Below are 24,396 nucleotides of genomic sequence, written 5' to 3' on the forward strand. Positions count from 1 at the left end.
CTCAGTGTTTAAATGGCTAGATTTATAAGTTGTCTTAAAGGTGCTCTTTGAACAGTTTAAAATGCTCCGTTGTTCTAAGATGAAAGTCCTCACGACCTTATTTATGTTGTCACAACAGTCTGACATGTACAGCTGTCAGCAGAGTCCGTCACTTGGGGCTTTCCTCTGGCTGTTAGAGACTCCAGTCGTCAACTTCTGGCCCCCCCCCCTTCTTCTTTATATTTGAGGTTTTAGGTTTTCTTTGCTTTCTTATTTAGGAACTCGTCCTCTTTTTTGTCATTTTGTCTTTGTTTTATTTTCTGAGACAGGGTTTCTCTGTAGTTCTGGCCGTCCTGCAGCTCACTCCGCAGACCAGGCTAGGCTTGAACTCAGAGATCCGCCTGCCTCCTCTCTGCCTATCTGTCTCTCTGTCTCTCTGCCTCTCTGCCTCTCTGCCTCTCTGCCTCTCTGCCTCTCTGCCTTCAGGTGCTGGGATCAAAGGTGTTCACCACCACTGCCCAGCTGAAAATTGGTCTTTTATTTAACAATATTGCCATAGTGTGATACTGTGCAGTCTCTCACCTCCACATTGGGCTTTTGGAAGCAACAAAATCTTATTTTGGAGCCTTAACTCACAATCTTTCTGCCTCTGCCTCCCAAATTCTGGGATTACAGACTTGTACCACCACACTCAGACACATCTTACTTTTTAAGACACTGGTACCTCTCCTCAGGTTTTTTTTTTCCTCTAATATCTTTTCTTTTGTCTTTTATTTTTAATGGTGTGTGTATGTGTGTGTGCTTTCTGAATTGTTTAAGTATTTGTACCATAGAACACACATGGAAGTCACAGGACAACTTGCAGGAGTCACTTTTCTCCTTCCACCATGTGGATCCCAGGGATTTAACTGGGATCACCAGGCTTAGTGGCAAATGCTCTTACCCCTGGGCCATCTCACAGGCCCTGCAAGTACATTTGAAGCCCAGCCAGTGTCCCCAGTGTGCAGAGGAAGGCTCCAGGGCCTGTGATTCAGTTTAGGCAAAGCTTTTGTTTCTGCTACAGAAAAAAATGACCCTTCTTAGAGGATCTCTTTTGTGTTTGTGCTTTTGTTTCTCAAGATAAAATTTAACCCTAAATTGCCCAGGCTGTCCTTGAACTTGATCTTCTTGCCTCAGCCTCCCAAGTGCCTAGATAACAAACAAGTCTGCCTGTTTCTGACCTGGGTTGTAGATTTTTAAGCGACATCACACCCCTTACTAAGCTAAAAAATACCTTTGTAGCTGACCTTGGGAAGTAGAGGCAAAGAGGATCTCTGAGAGTTCAAGTCCAACTTGGGCTATGTCACAAGACCCTGTCTCAGAAAAGGGCTAGATGCCACAGAGTAGCATAGTAGGGCTGCACATATCTGTTGGGTGGGTTGGCTTCCTGATCCATGGTAGGTGAAAGCTAAAATCCTGTCCCAGCTGTTGTGCCAGGCTCAGGCTGCCATTGCCTGGCAGAACAGGGGTCCTTCTGGTTTCAACAAAGGGGCCTCTGTACGCGCTCAGGTTAATGTGCGAAGTAGGAGTCATCTCTGATGCACTGTCAGCCTTCAGGCTTTTGTCCTTTGGGGAAGGTAGAGACAAGACAGTGGGATTTGAGAAAACAGGAGGCAGGAAGGCCCCAGAGGCAGTGGCCAGCTGAGTCAGGAGAGTGGAGGGCTTGCTCAGACACAGTAGCCCCAACTGACTTCCCCATGGCCACACTCACTGTCTGCTGAAGACCCAGTTCCTATTAGGACTTTGGAACCTCAGGAGCCTCACCTTTTCCTGCTCTCTGCTCTGATTCTATCTAGTTTCTGTCCCCTGACCCATCATTGGAGCATAAATTGCTATGGTTGCTGGTGAACTTTCTAAAGCCTTTTTATTTGAAATAATGATAGGTTTGCAGGAAGTTGCCAAGCTAGTCTAAGCAGTGTCAGCCAGCGTTCTCCACTGTTGTGACACATATAATTACAGTACAATAGCAAAGCCAGGAAATGAGCATGGGTACAGTGGCTGCATAACCATCCCAGTCAGGATCACAGGGGTGCCGTGCTGTCCCTTGTCATCAGCTTCCTTTCCTCCCATCAGCAGCCTCCACAGCCACCACACACTGTCCATGCTCACATCATCCTTTCAGAGAACATTCTTAGGGGCCTGGAGAGGGGGAAGAAAATGCCATACGAGCTGCTGTGTATTGTGATCCTTTAGAGTAGTGTGCCTGAGGTTCCAGGTTACCATGTCCATTGATCGGGTCCAGAGTCACACCCATCCCTTTTATGCCTATAGTACCGAGGATGGAACACAGGGCCTCCTGCATGCTAAGCAAACACTCTACCCCTAAACCATGCCCCACCACTGACCATTCCTTTTTAATTGCTGAGTAGTATTCCATATGATGAGACTGTTCCACCATCTACACCATATGTACCTTCTTATGACGGTTTTTGTGAACAGGTTTTGGTTTCTCTGGGATGGATGACTGAGAAGGAGTTCCCTGGGCTGTGTCCCAATGTGTTCAATTTTCTAATGTTTCGGGTGCTTCAGAAACTCCCAGTACTTTTCACCTTCCCCCAGTGCTGGGTCTTTCCTATGTAAATGGGTGTGTCTTTAGCCAAAGCCTTGTTCTGCTTTCACAGGCTGACCATTGTGGGCATCTGCTGACCCGCTGGCTGGGCCTGCTCTTCTGACACCCCTTGATGTCCTTTACCCAGTTTCTAACTAGGCTAGAAACTACTGAGTTTCTATTTAATGTATTACTCTGCCAGGGGGTGGGTAATACTGCAGTGTGGAGCGTAGAAGTCAGTTTGAGGTAGTTGATTCTTTCCTTCAGGTGGGTCCAGAGGATTGAACTCAGGTAGTCAGGTTTGGCAGTAAGCATCTACCTGCTAAGCCATCTCACCACTCCAAATTTGGATGTTCTTTATACATTCTTAGCACAATTCCACTGTCAGCTGTGTGCTTGACAAATACTTCCTTTCATGGTGAGTGAATGATAATGTGAGTACAATCACCCCGACTCCGAGGAGGTGACACCTCCACAAGGCATTCCTGTTGGTTAGACGTGCAGCAGTGACTGAGGTATCACTACGCTGCCCCAGTGGGTCAAAGCAAGAGCAGAAGCTAAGGCACCAGCCCAAGGCTGCAGGTGAGCCATGAAGACATGTAGCTGATGCGGGACTGCCTTGGATGAGATGTCTTCAGATAAGGACAGCTAAAACCTTGGAGCCGTGCACCTTTCATGGGCAAGTCGGGCAGCGTAAGCACATGGCACAGTAACACTGCTACTTAAGTTTTAAAAGGGTGTGTGGAGTGGGGTGGTACATGCCTGTCATCCCAGCACTCAGTAAGTGCAGGCAGGAGGCTACGCAGTTCAAGACCAGCCTGCACTGCCCGAGACCTTGAGTCCTTGTGTGATACGTAAATAAATAGGTAGGTAGGTAGGTAGGTCCGGGTGGTTGGCCTGCTGGGTGAGAGCTCTTGCTGTGCATGTGTGAAGACCTGGGTTTGAATCACCTGCACCCACATGAACACTGGATCTGCAGCTGTAGCACTGTGGTGATGGGGACAGGAGGAGAGGTGGAGAGCAGTGGAGCAGGATGCACCGGAGAGTCCCTCGGGCCTCCACATGAGAGCACAGGCGTGTGCACCCACATGCACGCACACCACACGCACACAGCAATGAAAACAGATAAAATGTTGCATGGGCACAAATGGAGCTGGTGATTTGTAGACTGGCAGGCAAGCCAGAGTCTTTCCTACCACTGCCTTCTTGGTGACTCCACTGCTCTACACAGCACCGAGCTGAGTGAGCCTCGGGCGCTCAGTGCAGACCTCCCCGGCTCTGCCTGGCCAATCTTGAAGCAGTGGTCTGAGGGGTGGGTGACCGGAAGCCTCCGCTGAAATGGAGTTCTTCCAGTTCCTCTCTCCTAGCACTGCATTAGGCTCCCGCTCCATCCCCTTGACCCTGTCTGCTAGGCCAGGAAAGGGCAGAGAATCTGCTTTGCTGGTTCACTCTTTGGCTCACTCAGCCAGCTTTCTAATCTAGCACAGAACCACCTTGCCCAGGGTGGTGCTGCCCACAGTGGACTGGGCTCTCCCACATTGATTAATAGTCAAGACAATCCCCCACAGATTACTTTCATCTCTGCAGTTCCCCAGTTGAGGCTTTCCTCTCAGAGAATTCTAGCCGTGGTCCTGAGAATCGAGACCTCATGCCAGGACAGACAAGGAGATATGCACTGGCTGCAAACCTGATGGTGTGTGAGTGTCCTGCGTGTGGCAGCCTGTGTTAAAGGTCTCCTCTGTGGGCTCAGAGCATAGTTAAACCTTCTTCTGTTGTCACTTTCTTCCAGGGCTCAAAGGTGCTTGTGGACGCACGGGACAAGCTTGGCATTCCCTGGCAGCACTCTGAGAACGAGAAGCACGGGATGTTTCTGATGGCCTTCGAGAACAAGGCAGGGCTGCCTGTGGAGCCTGCCACCTTCCAGCTCTACGTGCCAGCCCTGAGCGCACTCTGGAGAGACTCCGGGATCAGGGAAGCCTTCAGCCGCAGAAGCGAGTTCCAGTTGGTGAGGGAGCCTTTGACTTCCACCATCCCGCCCACGAGAATTTTCTTTAAAACATAGCCCTGTCATCCCCATGCTCACTCAGGAGGCTGGGGCAGTAGAACCTCCTGCTCAAGCACAGCCTGGCTTTTATAGGGGGACCATCAGACAGACAAAGGAAGAGACATAGTCACAGGAGTGAGCTATAGTTTGCTACAAACCCTAATATTACACAAAGCACAGATAGTGGAGGCCTGGCTGTCTCATTGGTTCCAAGGAGTGCACACTTCTTTTGACACAAGGAGCAAAAGGTTCTTACCGTAGTCCAGACTGGAAGAGCACAGGGACTCCAGTTGTTTGAGCTACCTTGCCCACCCTTAAAGCAGCGTTTCCTCCAGGAAGGTGGCCGCCATGGGTCACAGGTGTTCTCTGACCCCCTTGGCATGCATCTAAGCTCCGCAGGTTGGTTCTCTCCACAGAAGGGCCTATAATCTCAGAAAGGCCCATCACTGTAGCTGTTTCAGCTGCTAAGGACATAGTCTACAGCCAGAAAAGGTGGGGTATTTTGCCTGCTTGCTTTGCAGGGGGGCAACAACCCTTCAGCACTGACAGTATTCAAAGATGTGTGTTGATCTGTCCAGTAACTAGGAGATATGAGCAGCCAATTGCTATGTTTATTGTGTGTCAGGGCCTTGATATCCTTCTTGTGTCTTTGCCTGGGCAAACGGGTCCTGTTCCACCTCTTTTGTGCCTAGCCTTCTGTGCTTTTGCTGTAGTAGTTTCTTATTTTTAAACAATACAGTCCTAAGCTTTCAACAGTTTTCAAACTTTCTGTTGGTGGTTTCATAGGGCATGGTTTTTTTTGTAACTTGCTTTCTTCCCATTCATACTACCCTCCGTGGTTTCTTTTCACTGCTTTCTACTGTGCCATTGTGCAGACACACAGTCAGTGGCTTCTCACCAGTATCTTTCTGTATGTTTCTGTGTTTTGTTTCAGAACTGCTGTGACCTCCTTATCTGCCTCCAGGTGTTCATGCTCAAGGCTGGCTGTAGGATGTCCACCTCAGAATGCAGTCAGTGGGTCACGAGGCATATCTGTCTCCAGATAGACACTGTGACGTCAGACTCTTTCCAGAGCGGCATTTGGGCTAATTGTGCTGCTTCTGGCAATAGAGAGGGATCCTACTGTCCACACATGGGTGGTGTCCACTGTTGACAAGCCCAGGGGTTAGCTGAACTCCTTCGGGTTCATTTGAAGGAGCCTCTATCCATCTGCGAGGTCCATGTGTTTTCTCTTCTTCCAGGTGTCTGCTTCTGCCATTTGCCATGGCTTTCTCGTTGAGTTGTGCTTTCTCCCTCATCTGGGAGGTGCTGCTCACAGTCCAGTCACACTCCTTCAGCTCAATCCCTCCAGTGAGGCCTCCATAGCAGTGCTACCTGTGATGGTCAGAACCAACACTGCTGCACCCCAGCCCCGGTGCCCATCGTATGGAGCTTTCTATCCCCTTGATCTCTCCTGTCCTCCCTGTCCAATAGGACCTAGACACCTGGAGACAACTGGCCAGTTGTTTGTGAATGTCCCTGTGTGTCCATTGTCTCCTCCTCACTGGAATGAGGTGTTGGAGGGTAGGTGTGGTAGCACAGTCCTATTATCACAGAGCTGGGGAGACTCGGGGCAGGAGGACTGTGAGTTTAAGGGCAGCCTGGGTTGTTAAAAGAGGATGAAGGGGGTGGCCAGACAGGTGGCCCCACAGTAAAGAGTCTTTGCTGAGGAATTGTGAGAACTGGAGTTCAGATCCCAGCATCCTGCAAACATCTGTAACTCCACCTGTGAGCGATCTGCCCTCTTCTGGACTCCATGCATGCATTGGCACACGTGCTAGCACATAGTATGCATGTGTTCACAGACACACTCACACACACATAGTAAATCCAACAAATCTTGTTAGAAGAATACTTTTTTGGCAGGAAAGCCACAGAAGTGGCCTTGTGCCCAGACATCATGTCCAGGGGCCTGTGATACCAGGATGCTCAGTTACTTGGTTACAGCACTAACAGCCTTTCTTTTCTGGGGAGTTATCATTTTCTCTGTGTTCTTTCCTCATGCATGTCTCAGGAGACACTATGAGACTGCATGTATCCTCTTTTTCTTCAGCCTTTTTCCCCACATGTGTGCATGCATGCATGCATGTGTGCGTGTTTACACACACTTGCAGAGACTAGAACCTGATAGGTCTGTCTTCCCCGATTGTTCTCCACCTTCTGTACTGAGGTGGAGCCTCTCTCTTGAACCCAGAGCTCACTGACTTGACTAATGTAGCAAGTTACCTTGTTCCTGAGATCCTGTCTCTGCCTTTCAGGGGATTGCCATTGGGTCACCACACCTCTGCAGCATCCATGGGTTCTGGAAATCACAACTCCAGTCCTCATATTTGCTTAGCAAGTACTTCATGCAGTGAGCCATCTCCCAGCCCTGCCTTCAACCTTTACACGCCATTTTAAAGTCCATCTGGAGAGCGTAAAGATGTCATCTTTCTCCCCCTTGAGGCAGAGACTCACTCTGTAGCTGAAGGCTGGCTTCAGAGGCAAAGCTAACTACAGACCAGTGAGGCAGGGTTGACTTCCTGTTTAATAGATTGCAGGTACATGAGTGCTTCATCCCTGAACTTGGTACATTTCTGTAGTTTTCTTTTAGGAAAGCAGCCGACCAGTCTGCACACTATGCAGAGTGGGCGGAGCTTGTGCTGTGACCGTGGAGATCACACTAAACAATGTGGGCTCATCTGCAACCAGGAGGCTCCTTTTCTTAGCTAGGCTTTGGCATGTCCTTTGTTTCCAATCTAGTTACCTGGCATGTTCCGTCCTGGGCTTCACCAAAACAGTCCTGAGAGGGAGTGTACAGCATTCGTCAGCTGTTATTTAGAGTGTACCCCGAAAGTCATGGAAGTCAAGTAAATGAAATGACCGGTTTATCTCGAGAAGTTAGGTAGACCTTTTACTCTTGTGGGCCAGGACAGTTAGCCCAGAAGTTTGCACATCTGTCTGTGTCTTCTCTAGACTTCTCCATGAGTGTTTCCAGCCAGGCAGTGACTTGTGTTAGACGCTGAGGAGGCCTCACCAGGGTAGACACGCTACATGCAAGGAGGCCAGTTTTCTCTGTGTTCTCCTTGAGTACTTCCTGCTGCCTTCTTCTTGAACATTGAGAGAAGTCAATAAACTGGGAGTCACTCACCCCAGTCAGTTCTTATATCAGAGTGGCAAGGCCCCGAGCATTCTTGGAAGGTCTGCACTGTTGATGTTGGAAGTGTGAGTAGGGGACTTCATTCACAGGGGTCAGCTAGTGTCCCAGCATGGGGCTTCCTGATTTCTGGAAGTAGGGTGTGTGTGTGTGTGTGTGTGTGTGTGTGTGTGTGTGTGGTGTGTGGTGTGTGGTGTGTTAAGTGCTAAGACTGGAACTCTAGGGCCTTGCATATGCTAGGCAAGCACCCTGCCTCTGAACCACAGCCTTGGCTTTCTTTTTCTCTTCCAGTTATGTGAGACCCTCTCTCTAAGTGGCCCAGGCTGGCATAGAGCTCATGCTCCTCTTCGCTCGGCCTCCTCGTGCTGGGATGCCATGCCTGCAGTACCTCCCCTGGCTCTGGTGGATTTCAGATGTGGGAAGAGTGTGGGTGTGTGGTGGAAGCACTGCCTTAACACTCAGCAGTGTGAAACACAGGTGCACGGCACCAGGAGGATCCCCAGCTGAGTGATGTGAGGACACCAGGCTGGCTTGCCCATCCCTGTCTCCCCCTTCCTCCCTCTGACCTGTAATGTTTCTATTCCAGTCACTCCCCAAGCTGGGATTACAGCCATAAAACACCACACCAAGCAGATTGGTACTGTGTTAATTAATTGACTGTCAAAATGTTTTTCTGCAGGGGTTCGGGAGGGATCAATGTATTTGTCAAGCAAATATGGGAACCTGAGTTTTGAGTCCCAAAAAGCCATACAAAGCAGGCATGGTAATCTGTAATCCCAGCACTGCAGTGAGCTGGAAGGCAGACAGGAGGATCCCTGGAGCCCAGAGGCAGGCTGGCCTGGAGTACACATCAGTGAACAATGAACTGATGTCTCACAACAAGTTAGAAGCGAGATCAGGCACTCTAGGTTATCCTCTCATCACACTCCCCACAGCACACAAGTGCTCACACTCATACTCTTACACACACATCATGCATACGCTAAGTAAATAAGTAAACAAAATGCTTTTCTCTAGACTTTTAAAGATCTATTATTTCTCAGCATGTGTGTACCACGTGAGTGCAAGTGCCCTCACAGTCCAGAAGAGGACAGTGGATTTCCTGGAACTGGAGTTACAGACAGTTGTGAACTGCCTGATATGGGTGCTAGGAGCCAAACCCAGGTCCTCCAGGAGAGCCACAGGAATTAAGGAAGATGTAAGGGTTGTAAGGGTTGCTGAGGCCACAGGAAGAGTGTCTTCCTGCTCACTGCTGTGTGTGCATAGGAAAACGCTGTGACTGACTTGACAGTGACCTGACTGTTGTACCCTCATGGAAAACTCCCCGTGCAGCTGGGGCACTAGTGAGGCCTAAGGCAGCAGCATTTCCATGAGAGACAACAGACTCCCTGTGGGCTCTGTTTGTCTAGTGTTTTGGCCATCCAGTGGTCAACATTATCCTCTGCAGGTGGGACCCTTTGTTCCTCTGCTGTGTAGGTGGCCATTTTCTTTAACCATATACTCTAGGTCAGGCTCTGACCTAGAGGAAGAGAAGCTGGAGAGCTGCTGAGCACAGCCTGGGCCTTGGCATGTCTTGTATGTTGTCAGACATTTCAGAGAATATTGTGCAGAATCCACATAGCCCTGCTGCCAGCAGTGAATGAGTCTTCCTGGGACCAATCTGTTCCATTCAAGCTGGTGACTGTCCCCAAAAAGGAGACTCAAGCTTGGATATCTTCTCCCTATCATAACAGAAATCTCAGAATCCTGCTTTAAAGCATAACCATGACACTGTACTCCAGAAAGACAGGAGGACAAAAGGACAGGCAACCACCCTCTGCTCTACTGGTGACTTCCCAGAAGCCTTGTCCAACAACGGCTCTTGAAAGTCACATCGTCTGGACCTGCCACCAATACAGTGACCAAACAGTTCCTCAGCTAGCAGATTGTCACCAAGGCAGACTACAGTGGAGGAGGTGCCTGGCAACGTCAGCCATTGTCCCTTGAGGCCTTTCCTATCTAATCTGAGGCCTGGGAAGCCAGTGTGACCTGTTGAGCCCAAACTACAGCGGTCACAGCTGGACTGTGCTGAGTCATTCCACTGTCTGTCTGTCTGTCTGTCTGTCTGATACAGTCAGCACAGATGTACTTGAAGTCCAGTTCCTCTTTCAGTCGTCTTATTCCACTAACACTTGTAGATGAGCCACTGTGGTCTAGTGTTCTTAGGAGGGTTAGGAATTACAGCAGCCAAGACGCCTGCTCTTAGGGACTCTGACTGTCATATGTGGGCAGAGACAGTAAACAGACTGTCCTTCTCTGGTTAGCAGCAGCCATGGGACTAAGTGTTTGTTCTTACTCTTTAAATCACTGAGCATGTTTGCCCAGCCTCTGACCTTGGCCTAGCCCTAACTAGAACAGCTTCCCAGAAAGGTCAAGGGGTTATGGAGTTCAGGTGGTGGTCAGGGGTAGAGGTGTTGCAGCAGGGAGGCAGGCAGGTAAGATGGAGCCTTGAGTGCTGTAGTGAAAGGTGTCAAGGTGGCAGGCAGCTGTTGTGCAGTACACATAGGCCCTGGAAAGACTTGGCTGTAGCAGAGGGTGGTATAGCTGTTGTATTTTAATAGGACTGTTTTGGTAGCTTCAAGGATTAAATTAAAATTAAAACTTTTAAAAGGCAAGGTTCACCTGGGTAAGAGGGGGTGAAGGGATGCAAAGGCCCCAGTCCACCTGTGATAGCCATTCCTGAGTGGAAGATTACAGGTGCATTACCACAGCTAGCTCAGAAAATCGGCTTCCTAAAATATGCTGTTCCCATTGGGACTTTAAAAGCTCACTGACTAAATCCTGCATCTGCAGAACATCTCAGCTCTGGAGGGACATGTCCTTTCCCCGAGCATGGGAAATGGAAGCACTGGTGGCTTCAGCTGGTTTGGGACCCCATCCTACACTGGAGAGGTAGCTCTTCCTGAGGACAAGGCTGCAGAAAGCTGGGTTCTAAGTTCTTCCTGGGCCTCGAGCTGCTAAGAAGCCTCTTTTCCTGCTCTGAGGCACACCGTTCCTGCATTTCATTGACCACAGACAACACAAATGTGGAGACTTTTAGAGACCCACCACTGTGGGAAGGATATGCAGTGTTTCATGCTTCACCACAGATCTTGTAGAGTATGCTGTCAGAAGGCTTTACCTCTGAAGGGCTTGTCAGCTCACAGTACAGTGTAGCTGTAGAGTATAAATGACTTGTTCTACACAGTGAGAACAGAAATCTCAAAGAGAGTGACTAATGGGGTAGATAGATGGGGACACAATCTCAACTTTTATATAGTATAAGTTAGCATGAGAGTAGCTGCCAGATTCAGGGAAACTCAGCATATAAAGGTACTCGGCAGGGCTGGGGAGGTGGCTGGTTGAGCACATGCATCCACTCTGTAAGCATGAAGACCCGAATTCAGTATTCCGGGACCTCACGAAAGCCAGGCATGGCCGTGCATGACTCTAACCCCGGTATCAGGGTGCAGAGACAGGTAGATCGTAAGAACCAATCAGCCAGTAGATTTCCAGTCTGGTGAGGGACCCTGTCTCAAGGCAACAGGATGCAAACAATGAAGAGGATGCCCAGCCTCCTGCTCTGGCCATGAGTGGACACACACTCAGTGCATGCACCATACAACACACAAAAGATACTCTGGGGCCTGACATTGTGAATCTATCATCCCAGCACTTAGAAGACACAGGCAGCAGAGTCTAGTGCCCTGTCCTCTTCTCCCCATATAGAATAGACTCAAAGAAAAAATAAAGTTCCCAAACTTACTGCCTACCATAAAAATAGAAAATAAAGTAATAGTAATAAAATGTATTACTTATTAATAAAACTCTCTAGAGCCAGCAAGATGCCTCAGCGGGTAAAGGTGCTTCCTGACAAATTTAACAGCCTGAGTTTGATCCCCTGGGATCCACATGGAAGAAAGAGAGCACCAACTCTCCTAAGTTGTCCCTTGACCTCCATATGCAAACCATGGCATGTGCCTGCCCACACACATGCAAAAAATAACTTTTTAAACTGGTTGTCAGTTAGATTGGTAGTGATTTTACTCACTTGTAACTCTTTATTACAGTGCTGGGAAGGCATGCCAGGCTCTGCCACTGTCCACAGTACAACTGAGGGCTTGTGGGGTCTGCAGGAAATAGCTACTGTCCTACACAAGCGATAGGCATGTCGAGAGCTGTCATTCTGCTGCTTAGAGTGAAACAGCATAGTCTACTCTGTGCCTGTAACTCATCCAAGGAGTTTATCCCAAAGTGATAGTTGTAAAGCTTCTGGCTTCTGGTTAAAGTGAGATGATTATCCAAAGACCTGAGAGTAATTTTAAATGCTAGACAGAAGACTGAAACTAATTTTATGAGGGCCAGCAAGATGGCTCAGTAGGTAAAGGTACTTTCACCAAGCCTGGGACCCAGAGTTTGATACACTGGGAACCATGATAGGAGAGAACCAACTTCCAAAAGCTATCCTCTGACCTCCCAACGCATACTATGGTACTTATACATTAAATAAATTAGTAAATCGTTTTATGAAAGGCCCTAAGTGCTAAGGAATTAGGAGATGAGAGCCTAGGAGGTGGTAGTCCTGTCAGCTGCTGCTCTTCTTGTGACATTGAGAGTCTGGATCGCCCCCAAAAGGGAATCGAGCTGTGTGTGGTGGTGCATGTCTCAGTTGTTTCTTACATGCCTGGGACACTGAGGCAGGAAGATTACAAGTTCAAGACCAGGAGAAGAACACGTTTCATAAGAGTGGAGAATGAAGATTCCCTGTAATGAGCTAAGACCAGCCCACAGAGAAACGAAGTCCTGGATGCCAGAAACTCATGCTGGATGGATGCCCGTCCCAGGCACAGTGATTACAGGGAGGACTAAATGCCCTTTTGTTTGTAGGCAGAATCTCACTAGGTAGTCCTAACTGGCCTCAAACAAGAGATCTGCCTGCCTCTGCCTCCTAAGTGCTGGGACTAAAACTGAGCAGTATTGAAAGTGACATTTAAAAAGCGTTGGGGCAGCTATAACTTGAGGTGGCAGGCTGGCGCTTGACCAGAGCTTCAGGAAATGGTACCTCCAGCTGGGTCTGTGAGAGGAGACTAGAGCCTGTCGGGTGAGACTGAAGGCAGACGAAAGGTGGCCTCAAACTACATCAGGAGTCTGGCCAGTAGCAAATTTCAGGAAAGGACCTCGGAGAGGATCTGTAGAGGAAAGAGATTCCATATTGAAGTCTGGGGCCTCGGGAAGAATGATAATGGCTTATCTGTTCTTTCTTTTGTCCTTCATCTTGGTGTCCTTGCCAAATCCAAGGCTCTCCAAATCCAAGCTGGGTTATCCTGTCTCGGGATATTGACACATTTATTTGTGTTGGTTTCGTGAGCGGCGAGGTCTCTCATTGTTCTGTGTGTATGGACTGTGAGTATCAACACAGGGTGTTGACAACCATCGGTTTCTTCCCATTGAAAGGCCATGGCACCCTTATTGGAAAGCAGCCACAGACGTTTAGGCTTGTTTTGAGACACTCAGTTCTGCTCACTGGCCTGCGCGCCCATCTTTTGCAGGTCCACCCTTGGGATCAGGGCTATGGAGTGAGTTTGGGGTTTTGAAATGTGCAAGTGAGTCTCCAACTTTAGTTTCTTTTTCTCATTGTGGCTTCCATTTCCTATCCTCTGAGGACAGGGATAGCAGGGTCTTGTTGTTGCTGCTGTTCTTGTTTGCTTGTTTATTGTTTTGGAGGGGCTGTCGAAACAGGGTCCACCTGCCTCTGCTTCCTAAGTGCAGAGATTGCGGTCATGAACACCACACCCAGCAAGTTATTCGTTAAGAAGGCTAAAATGAGAGGCAGAATTGTGGTGCAGTGATAGCGTACCTCAGTAGTAGAGCCCCTGCCTAGCACCTGGATGCTATCCTTAGCATCACAGACACACAAAGATAGACCTGTCACAGGGATCAGCAAGCTACAGCTTAGAGGATAAATGTCACGTGGGTCATTTTAGTATGCTCCCCCACCTGCAGCTTAGAACAAGAATATGCAGTAGTAAAAACTATTTGTAGCCCACAAAATCTAGAATAGCTGGTTTTTAATCAAAGATCTTTGTTGGGCAGATATAGAGATGTATTTTAAATATCTTTACTAATCAAGGCAGCAGGGGTGTGAATGGAGACAGAGAGAAGCAGAACAGTGTGAAGTCAGTGAACTCAGAGCATCACCCAGCTCCAGATGGACCACATACCAGCCCGGGAAGAGCAGAGGAGAAACACACGCACACACACGCACACACACATACTGTGTCTCTGTCTCTCTCTCTCTCTGACTGTGACCGTGACCTCATTTTAAGATAAGCTCTTGCTCAATAGCCCAGGCTAACCTGTAACTCATGGCAGTCTTCTGGGTGCTGGGATTGCAGATGTGTGCCATAGCATCTTGACTGGGAGAATTTCAAAAGTCAAGTCCAGGCAGGAGTAGAATTACACACTTAAAATTCCAGCACTCAGGAGGTAGACATAGCAGGATCAGGAATTCAAGACCAGCCTGACCTGAATGTGAGGTTTGAGACCAGCCTAGGCTGTATGAGACCCGTCTGAAAGCAATGACAAACATGCAGACCTAAGAGGGAAAGATCAGTAAGGTAAGTACCATTTAAACCAAGCCCTCTCTGCCTTCAAAGGCACCACAGCCATGGATGTGAGAGTGTCTGTGGTTGTAAGCCCAGGTGCAAGTGCCTAGACCATTTCAGGAACTTCCATGCTGTATGTCCAAGAAGCAGGCAGCTCAGTAGAAAGATGGGGGAAAGCCTCAAAAAGGGACCTGCCAGGTCAGCAGGCACTGAGACATCTGAGGATTCTGACACGCAGTAGGGCTGTGGCATCCTGCAGCTCTCCACACTGGTGCTCCTAATCTAGAGAACAGGTGATGCTGTTACTGAGGTAGGGGTGCGGCTCTCTGTTGCACAGAGCACGGGAAAGTGTGTGAGAAGGCTCACAGTGGCATTACTTAATAGTCACGAGCCAGATGTTCCTTGGAGGTCAAGTGCGGCGCTACAGGATTTTATTCATGACAGTGAATTCTGCAGTGAGTCCCACAGATGGTTCAGATGCTACATACATTCAGGCTGTCATGAATTTCCCATGAGACAGTCTAATGTGTCCATGCTGGCCTTGAACTCCCAGGTCCTCCTGCCTAAATGCTGGGGGTTTCAGGTGTGCCCTACCACAACCAGTTGTGTTGGGTATGGACTCAAGGCTTAACAGGGAAACACCGCCTACCCGAACTCCAGTCTAAATGTCATATGGTGCAACTTGACTGCACTACAAATTCAACTGCACTGTGGCAAAGTGCATAAATGAAGTATGATTGAAAGCACATAGAGACACACGCAAAGAAAAAAAGCCTGAACAGCAACACATGCCTGTAATCTTAGTGCTAGAGAGATAGACAGTGTCTCTGGGACTTGCTGGCCGGCCTGTGTGAATGGATGAGTGGTGCTATCTAAATAAATAAGTGACATACCATCAACCTCTGGCCTACACACACACACATACACACACACATGGAGACACACACTCCTACACAGAAGTAAAAAGAAAGATCCCTAGTGTTGACACAGGTTACCTTTTAAAGATAAAATGAGGGTTTTATGAGGCTGCATCTGGGGTTCAAGTCATGTCCCACTTTGTAGCTTGTTTAGACAGGTTCTCACTCTGTAGCCCTGGCTGGCCTGGAACTCAGACACCCGCATGCCTGTGCCTCTGGAATGCTGGAATTAAAGGGGACACCACCTCCCCTGGCTCTGTGAGTTCTGTTGTATCTGTTAGTTGTGTATTAGTGTCTTTTATTTACTTTCTGTCTGTCATGATTCGCAATGTTAAGAACTTAAAAGGAAAACAGAGAGCTGAATATGCAAAGCTGAATTGTAAAGAGGTGAGTTGTGTTGTTTATATAAGGGAAAGCAAGCAGAAAGGAGGTAACCCAAACACTCCCTAGGAGCTGGGTAGCCAGAGGAGAGCCCTGAGCACTGGAGCACTGGGGAAGGGCCGGAGAGCTGAGGACTCTGGGTGCTGACGTGGCAGGAAGGCCCTGATCCTGACCATGAAGGAAGCCGGCAGGAAGCAGGACACATCTGTCTGTCCTATCACTGACGACAGGCACACGTGCCTCGGGTATAGATGAGTAACACCTGGTGTGGCTGGACCACCTCTGTTCCCATGGTTATTGTGTATGCCACAGCCACAAAACCATACATTCTCTGAGTTGATTGTTGTCATGTCACAATACTACTGAGTTGCCTTGGCTGCTGTCCAGTTCTCTGGGTCTCAAATGGTCTTCCTGCCTTAGCTCCTAAGGGAGTTGGGAATACACACATGCACTGCCATATCAGCCTTAAATTATTTTTGTTATATTTGTTTATTGTGTGTACATGTTCATGTGCTAAGAAAGACATGTGGTGGTCAGAAGACAATTTATGAAAGTCAGTTCTCTCCTACTGTGTTGGTCTGGGGATTCAGACTCAGGTTATCCAGCTTGATGTCAGGTACCTTTACTCAGCCTTCTCATCAGTCCCTAAATAATTTTATTTTTAATTGTGCTCAAAGCGTATTATTTTTGTAATCATAAAAACCATGAGACATTTTAGGGATGGATTGTAAAAGTCAGACCCTGCAGAAACATGTTTTATGAAGTCCATGCAGCATTTACGAAAGCAGGCTTCGGGCTTAGCTCCCTGTAACTAGCTGTAACGTGCTGAGTGGAAGTCCCACCTCCTTCTACCATCTCAGCAGATAGCAGGAGTCTGTACCCTCCAGGTCTGTTGCCTGTCATTGTCTCACTGCGTTTGGGTTAGACTGTCTAACTAGCCAGTCCTTGGGATCTACCTGTCTCTACCCTCTAGTGCTGGGCTTAGCAATGATGGCTGCCATTACCAACTCTTTACACAGATGTCAAAGATCAGAATCCCAGCCTTTTTTTTTTTATGGCACCACGAACGTGAGTATCCATCCCTGACCGAGCAAGTCCTGTGCAGAGTCAGTGCCCATGCCTGTGGAGACCCATCTGTACTGTCCTACTCACATTCCAGCTCATGTTCCCCATGAGGACTCTGCCACAGCCACTACATTTGTCTCTCTTGCTGGCAGAGAGAGTGTTGCTATGTTAGTTATCCAAATCTTCTCAGAGTGCAGGATACTCCTCAGGTATTTCTGATGCCCTGTTGTCCCTCCCATGCCTGCCCATTTGGAAATCTATAGTTCCAAGACATTATAGTACCTTCCCTTCCTAGGAAATCCCACCTCTTAGAACAAGGAATCTAATCTCTCCAGCATTTGGCTTCTTCAAATGCACAGAGACCAGGCAGTTCTGTTTCTCTGCTGTACTTATCAGTAGTGCTAGCAGAGGCCTTCAGCTACCAGCTGAGACACCAAGCACATGGATCCTACACTCTCAGACTCAAAAGGAGGAAAGTCAGTCCCTTAAACTGGGTCTCCCATTTGAGCAGGGTTTCATGGTATTGGCCTTGGACTCTTGATCTTCTTGCCTATGCCTCCAGAGTGCCAGAATTATAGATACACCACCATGGGGGCCCTCAAACCTTGATTCTCACATCAAGTTCTACTCCTGTGACTCTTTACTGATCATTATCCAAAATGTCTCCAGGTCCCATCACTTAAATTTCTGTCTCCCAAGGCAACTCATTTCAGTCCACTCTGTGGTGAGATTTCAGCCAGATTAAGGCTGTAAAATAGAAGACTGTTCTGCCTTGGATGTCTATAATGCCAACACTCAAAAGACCAAGGTTAGGAGGATTGCAAGTTTGAGGCCAGCCTGGGCTACAGAAAAAAATGCTGTCTAGTAGCAAAGCCACATCCCAACAGGTATGTATATCAGAATAAACTTAGACACCCAAGAAACTGATTAGAAGGGAACCTGTTTTACATGTTTAGAAAGCTAAGTGACAGGCTGGAGAGATGGTTCAGATGGTCTTTCAAAAGATCCTGGTTCAATTCCCAGCACTCATCTATAACTCCAGTCCCAAGAGATCCAATGCCTGCTTCTGGCCTCAGTGGCACCAGGCATACATGTGATACGCAGATAAATGTGCAGACAAAATACCCATGCATATAAAATAAAAATATATGTAGCTGCATGTGACAGCTACTGTGTTCTGCACCTCAGGTTCTGTCCTTTGGTTTTAACAGTCTGGTTCTCCAATTCATTCCCTTCCCATGTGCTTTGGCAAGAAAGTCCAAGAACGCTGGCCAAGTCCTCCATGGTGCCTTAACCTGTAAGAACACAAGGCACAGGCTTCTCTGTGTGTGCTCTGATCTTCACCTTTAATTGGATGTTTGAGTCAGAAGAGGGCTGTCACGTTCACAGAGCACCCATTACTCTCTGCCCACTCAGACATTTGGCAGATCTTGTACTGAGATTTTTGCCAACAGCCTGGGGGGGGCTTTTTTCCTTAAGCTTGAACACAAATGGTTATAGATGTCAAACACTGTGGCTTGAGGGAGTCACTTAGGTTTCTGGGATCCACATTTTTTCTTTTATGGAAAGGTCTTCCTTTGCTTCATGACACAGTAGATTATTGCTTTCCAGTCCATCTACCTCAGCGGTGCACCCAGCCTGGATGGGCATTTGACATAATTAATGCTTCCTAAGTCTCCAAGAATTTCACCAACTGAGAGGAGAGGGTTGAGGCCAGTCTGGCTGTAATCAATCCCTACAGGACCCACTGGTGCAAAGGAGGGAGAGGCCCCAAGGCTGCCCTCTGAACAGCCAGGGTTTGCTCAGAATCTGAGAAAACCCCAAGCACAGTCAAGTGGAATACAACACATGGAGCAGGCCGTGGCCTTGACCAGGCCAGATGACAAAATTCCCCAAGCTGTGACACAGAGACAAGACAAAACTCTGCTGCCATGATAGCAACAGGGCATGAAGTCAGTGCTAAGCCCCGTCACAGCTGATCATGAAGTGTAATTGGAGTGGTGTGGAAGTCGTGCTTCTGAGCCAGAACATAAGCTTGGCTGGGAGAGAGTAGTGCCGAAGCCTTGAGGAGCCTTCTAGAAAGTGCAGGCCAGCCTCTTAGAGTGAAAGTTGTACTCATCCACCAGTTGTCTTCATAGCAGAGCTGGATCTGTGGCCAACAGTCAGGTGCTCATCTGTCCATCAGTTGAAAGGTGCTAATGACCCTGTTGGCAAGGCCTTGCTGGCTGGGGAGGGAGCCCTGGGTGTGTGGGCTCCTAGAGTGGGCAGAGATGGTGGCCAGAGGTTGGATGGGAAAGCCACTCTGAAGGCTCAGTCCCTGAGTGTTCCCCACTTTCCCCTTCTCTGGTTTGGAGCTTTCAGGTGACTCCTGCTTGAAAGCACTGCCCTGTGTTTTTTGGTTGTTCATGAAGTCACAGTGTCTCTATTGTCATCTCTTAGGGTTTGTTTGTTTGTTTGTTTGTTTTGGGGTTTGGAGTTTCTTGGTTTTGTTTTTGGCGTCTTACTTTGAGCTAATGTCAGGCCTAGAGAAGAGCTGCAAGAGCTTTGTGAGCACTGCTGTGGCTGTCTGGGCCAGCTCTCCCTCTTTCTCCTGGCCCCCTTCCTCCTCCCCTTCTCTCCCATCTTCCCGTGTTTTCTAATCTTTCAGCCTCCCACCTAGAGCTGTAAGATCCTGATAAACTTCCAACAGGCAACAAGGTTGTAGTAATTCTGCCCCTATTCCCCTCTCTTGTGAGACATGCTATAACCATTGCTTTTTTTCCTCCCTCCCACCTCTTTATTTTGTCTCAGAGATTGTCATACTCCACAGCCGAGGCTGATCTTGAACCCTGGTGACTTCTTTTTTGGGGGGGGGGGGCTGGGCCAGTGAGTGCTGGGATCGCAGGCTGAGCCACCACATCTGGCTCCATTGTCATCTAGGGAAGGACTCTGTCTTACATGAGAATGAATTCTGTGGAGCTGGAGAGATGGATTGGTGGTTTAGAGCAAGTGTCCACTGCTCTTACAGAAGACACTGGTTGTCTGTGGAACAGGCTTTGTTTCCTCCCTGCTGTGAGGAAATAGGGGTCTACTTTGGGAATCCCCCACTCCAGCAGCACAGGCTGCAACTTTCCCCCATAGGGAAGGACTAGCCACTCTCCTCTAAAGACCTTTGAAGGGAACTTGCTGGAGCTTGTAGTTCCATTTAGGGCTCTTACCCAGTTTCCTTTTAATTGACATGCGGGGTCTGTTTAACTTCCTGCTGCTACTTTGTCAAATAGCTGTGGTTTAATAAAGACGCACACGGCCTGTAACAGATGTATAATTGGAGCGTCCCTGCCCTGTAAGCTGAGGCTCTGAAGTAGATCGTAGCCCTGAACCCGCGCTGAGCTGCTCGGGAGCACTGAGCTGCTCGGGATGATTAAACGGAGATGATTAACCCTCCTCCCAAGCGAGGCGGGAGCTGTCTTAAGTAAGTAAGCTGGTTTTGTGGAAACTTTGTTCTTTTTATTCAGTTTTTTTAGAAGTGTATAATTCAAGGACTTTTCAGTAAATTTCCCCAAGTTGTCCAAACATTACCCTAAAACCATTTTTAAAACATTTCCATCACACCAGTGAGATCCATCCTGCCCATCCACACTGGCCCCAGCTCCCAGCCCAGCCAGACTCTCAGCCATCCTCCTCTGCAGACTCCTCAGGTGTTTCCTGTAAATGCAGTCGTACAATAGCTGGCTTCTCTCTGTTGTTGTTTTACTGTGCTGCTGTGGGGTAGGAGGAGAAGGAGACTCACGGTACATGTACATATAGTGGCCAGGGATTAGTGTCACTATCCTCTGCCAGTTCTTCATCTTTGCTTTGTATTGTTTTGAGACAGGGTCTCATGTAGCCCTGGTTGGTCAGGAACTCACTAAGTAGTCCAGGCTGGCCTTGAACTCACAGAGATGCATCTTGAGTGCTAACATTAAAGGAATGTGTTATCACATCTGATTTCTCTGTCTTACTTTTTAAGCATTTTTTATTTTATTTATTTTTTATGTGTGAAGGTTTTGCTTTCATGTGTATCTGTACACTGTGTGTATGCCTGGTGCCCAAAAGATGCTAGAAGAGACCATTGGATCCCCCAGGAACTGGAGTTAGAGAGAGAGGGTTGTGAGGTACCACGTAGGTTCTAGGAATGAACCCTGAGTCCTCTGCAAGAGCTTCCAGTGCTCTGAACAGCTGAGTCAACGCCAGCTCTCTCTGTCTTAAATTTTGAGGCAGGGTCTCTGACTGACTGACTGTTAACTATCACTACTCCCAGTGCTGGTGTTTCAGACACACATTCCATGCCCTGATTTTTCCATGGGTTCTGAGCCTTCCCCAGGCTGGCCCATGGATGATGGCTTTGGTTTAGCATTAACATGTCTCATATTCCCTCAGGTTACCCGTGCATCCAGTATCAATGTATGGATGAACAGTGTGCTCTCCACTGAAGACAGTGATACTATGAACAGCTCTGTACTAGAGCTTGAACCCAGGCCTTTGTGCGTGCTGGGCAGGGGGTACCACTGAGCTCCAGCCCAGCCCTCTTCTTACTTTGTGGTTTGGGACAGTCTCACTCAGATGCCCAGGCTGGCCATGAACTTGAGATCTCCCTGTCTCAGCCTTCCTAGAGGCTAGGATTGCAGGCCTGAACCACCAGACAGTATTGTTAGGAAGCTTTTAAATGAGGATACATATGGACTGAACTCACTAAGGGCTTTATTCTTTTAGGCTGTGGTTTCTCCCTTCCAGCATTCTCCTGATTTCTGTGAGAATTGGGGTCCCTTGGTAATAGTAACTTTGCTGATTGTGCTAGTGGCGTTGCTCCCTGGGGAGGAGTTTGTCTTTCTAGGTAAACATTTAGAGAGCTGTGAATAATGAACAGCAAACAAGCCTGCTATAATGCCCTCCCCCCCAATCCTGGCTATTACAGACACTGAACCTGGAAATGACTTTTTTCAAAGAATGTGTGTCTGTGTCTGTGTGCGCGCGCACTTGAGAGCACTTGCTTGTGACTGTCCTCAGAGGCCTGCCCTGAGCTCCTGGATTCCCTGGAGCTAGAGTTACAGGCAGTTGTGCGTCATCTGATGTGGGTACTGACAACCAAACTCTGGTCCTCTAGAAGAGCCCCCCCCCCCGCTCCCACCTCCTAATTTCTCAATGAACATTCTCTTCTAAAAAGGAACTCACTGGCTAGAGGGTAGAATGTGATAAAATGTTGAATCTTCCCTAGCCAGCTTCAAGAAACCAAAGTCTGTGTTATACTTGTATTTACCAAGCTTTGACATTTTTCAAAAACATCAAGTTAAATTCTCCAAAATGTGGAAAACATGTTGCTTTGAGAGACAAGTCATTGACACCTTTCAAATGTCCTCTTTGTCTAAAAAGTCCCTGCTGCTCAGGCTATGCGAAGATGACACTTCACCTGGCACTATTCCTGCATAAACGCATAAGAGTTGCTCTAAGGAGGTCCCCCGAGGTGGCCTGGCGTTGGCTTCTGAGCATTCCAGACTGTGCTGTGAAGAACCCTCTTAGTGGCACTGCTGTCAGAGGAGACTCAGATCTCCATTCTTGAATAGCTGGCACATTGGTTCAGTTTGGTTTGAGACAGACTCATCCCTCCGTCACTCAGGATCTCTATGCCTCAGCCCACCAAGTGCTGGCATTACACACGTGTATTACCACTCCTGCCCTGGCTGGGATTACACACGTGTACACCACTCCTGCCCTGACACCAGTTAGAAGATGAGAAGCCAGGTGGGGTGCTTACTTCACATCCATAAAGGGGAAAGGCGGGATGGTCAGGAAACTTAAATGTTAGCTAGGATTTGCACTCTGGTAGGTTGGTAAGTTGGTTTCATGTAAGTAGTTTGATTCATTCATGAGTCCTTCCTACCTGGGCCTATGCACTCCCTCCACAGGGATCTGTGTGGAAGCTGTCTGCTGGTGAACAACAAGCAGAACTTTGTTTCTTTTCTGAGAGTGCGGTGCTGGGAGTCAAGTCCAGACCTCATAAATGCTGGGCAAGTGTGCCACCATGAGCTCCATCCTAGCCCTCAGTTTGCTTTGTATTTTGAGGCAAGGGCTTGCTATGTAAGCTGGCTTTGGGTTTAGGAACCTCTTGCCTCAGCCAGCTGCTGCTTGCTTGCCTCCTTCCTTCCTACCTTCCTTCCTTCCTTCCTTCCTTCCTTCCTTCCTTCCTTCCTTCCTTCCTTCCTTTTTTCCTTCCTTCCTTCCCTCCCTCCTCCTCTTCCTCCTCCTCCTCCTCTTGTTCCTCTTCTGCTTTGAGCCAGCCTCAGACCCTGGACCTCTTGGTGTCAGAACCCTCCTGGTGCACATGCATCTGGTCTGTGAGTGGCAGGTGTATCACAGTGTTAGCTTCAAACAGTAGCCAGAGTGGATGAAGGGAGTGTACTGTGTCAGACAAGGCCTTGGTTCATTGTGAGCCAAACAAGGGAAGCATCCCTCAGAGGGCCACTTGTCCTGGAGCTTAGCATCTGCCATGTGAAGCTGTCACACTGGCAAGTTGGCAAGTGTGTGCTGCCATTCATGGTCAGATGAGGTCATTCTGTGTCTACATCTCAAGAGGGACATGGGAACAGCAGTTCTGCCATTTACACCACTGTGCGTGTGCGTGTGTGTGTATGTGTGTGTATGTGTATGTGTGTGTGTTGGGGCAAGGTCTCATAAAATCCCAATAACCTGTCATCAGCAGAACATTCAAGAAGTGAGAACCTCTGTGAAGAGAGGAGAAAGCAACTTCTGTTTGTTATCTCTGGTCAGAAGCCAGGAAGGAGATCTCAGCCCCTTGTCCAAATCCAAGTCAAGAATGCTAGCTGAAGAGATGGCTTGCTGAGTCAGTGGTCCTGGGGCCACAGGCCCAGAATCCAGAGCACCAGGCAAGAGAGACGGCACAAGGGCTCTTTATGAGGAGCAGAGCCTGAACAGGCCTACAGGGGCGCCTGGGCCTCCCTGCCCTCAGCCTGGCCTTCCAGCTGGCCGAAGCGCCTGGGCTGCATGGCAGAGCTTGTCTCCCCTTGCTTCCGAGAGCCACTGCCCCCACAGCAGGGATGACTCAGTGTCTGGCAGGCACACGATGCTTTGAGCCTTGTTCCTTCCCTTTTGTTCAGCCTGTAGTGGGGGAGGTCAAGGCCTTGTCATATCCAGCAGGAAGATGCTGTGACCCCTTCCCTTTGGCAAGCCTCCACCACCAAATGGGAGGGACTTCATATGCCTGGCCCCTTGTTGTCTTTCAGCTCTGTGCCTCTGTTCTTCTCTGAGAGGAGCCACTGCCCTTATTTAGATGGCCTAGAGTAGTCCGTGGGAGACGCGGTTGCACTTCACTCGTCAGCAGCGTCTGGTCTGTAACCTTTTGTAGTCCACACTTCTGTTCTCTCAGGCCATGCACATAGTGAGGCAAAGAGTTCAAGCATGGGTGTGTGTGTGTGCGTGTGTGTGCGTGTATGGTGTACTAGGGCTTGGCATGCTACACAAGTATTCTCCCACGTTGCCACCACTTTGACTAGCAGCCCCAGCTTTCCATTTGTTTGTTTGGGGTCTTCCTACCTCAGCCTCCTGAGTAGCTGTTGCTTTTAATTTTAACAGCATTATGTTTTCCTTTTCCA

General features: G+C 48.5%; 1 protein-coding gene across 1 annotated transcript in view; it reads left to right on the forward strand.

Moving 5' to 3' along the window:
• Positions 1-24,396, forward strand: part of Gna12 (G protein subunit alpha 12) — a gene marked incomplete at its 5' end in the record, with an annotated part of 77,307 nt that overhangs the window by 40,439 nt on the left and 12,472 nt on the right. Inside the window, one exon of the mRNA XM_028756014.1 lies at positions 4,356-4,571. Within this exon, the coding sequence (XP_028611847.1) occupies positions 4,356-4,571 (216 nt within the window). The remainder of the gene's footprint in view (positions 1-4,355; positions 4,572-24,396) is intronic.

This window comes from Grammomys surdaster, unplaced genomic scaffold (genome assembly GCF_004785775.1).
Source record: "Grammomys surdaster isolate TR1022 unplaced genomic scaffold, NIH_TR_1.0 126109, whole genome shotgun sequence".
NCBI classification, from domain to species: domain Eukaryota; kingdom Metazoa; phylum Chordata; class Mammalia; order Rodentia; family Muridae; genus Grammomys; species Grammomys surdaster.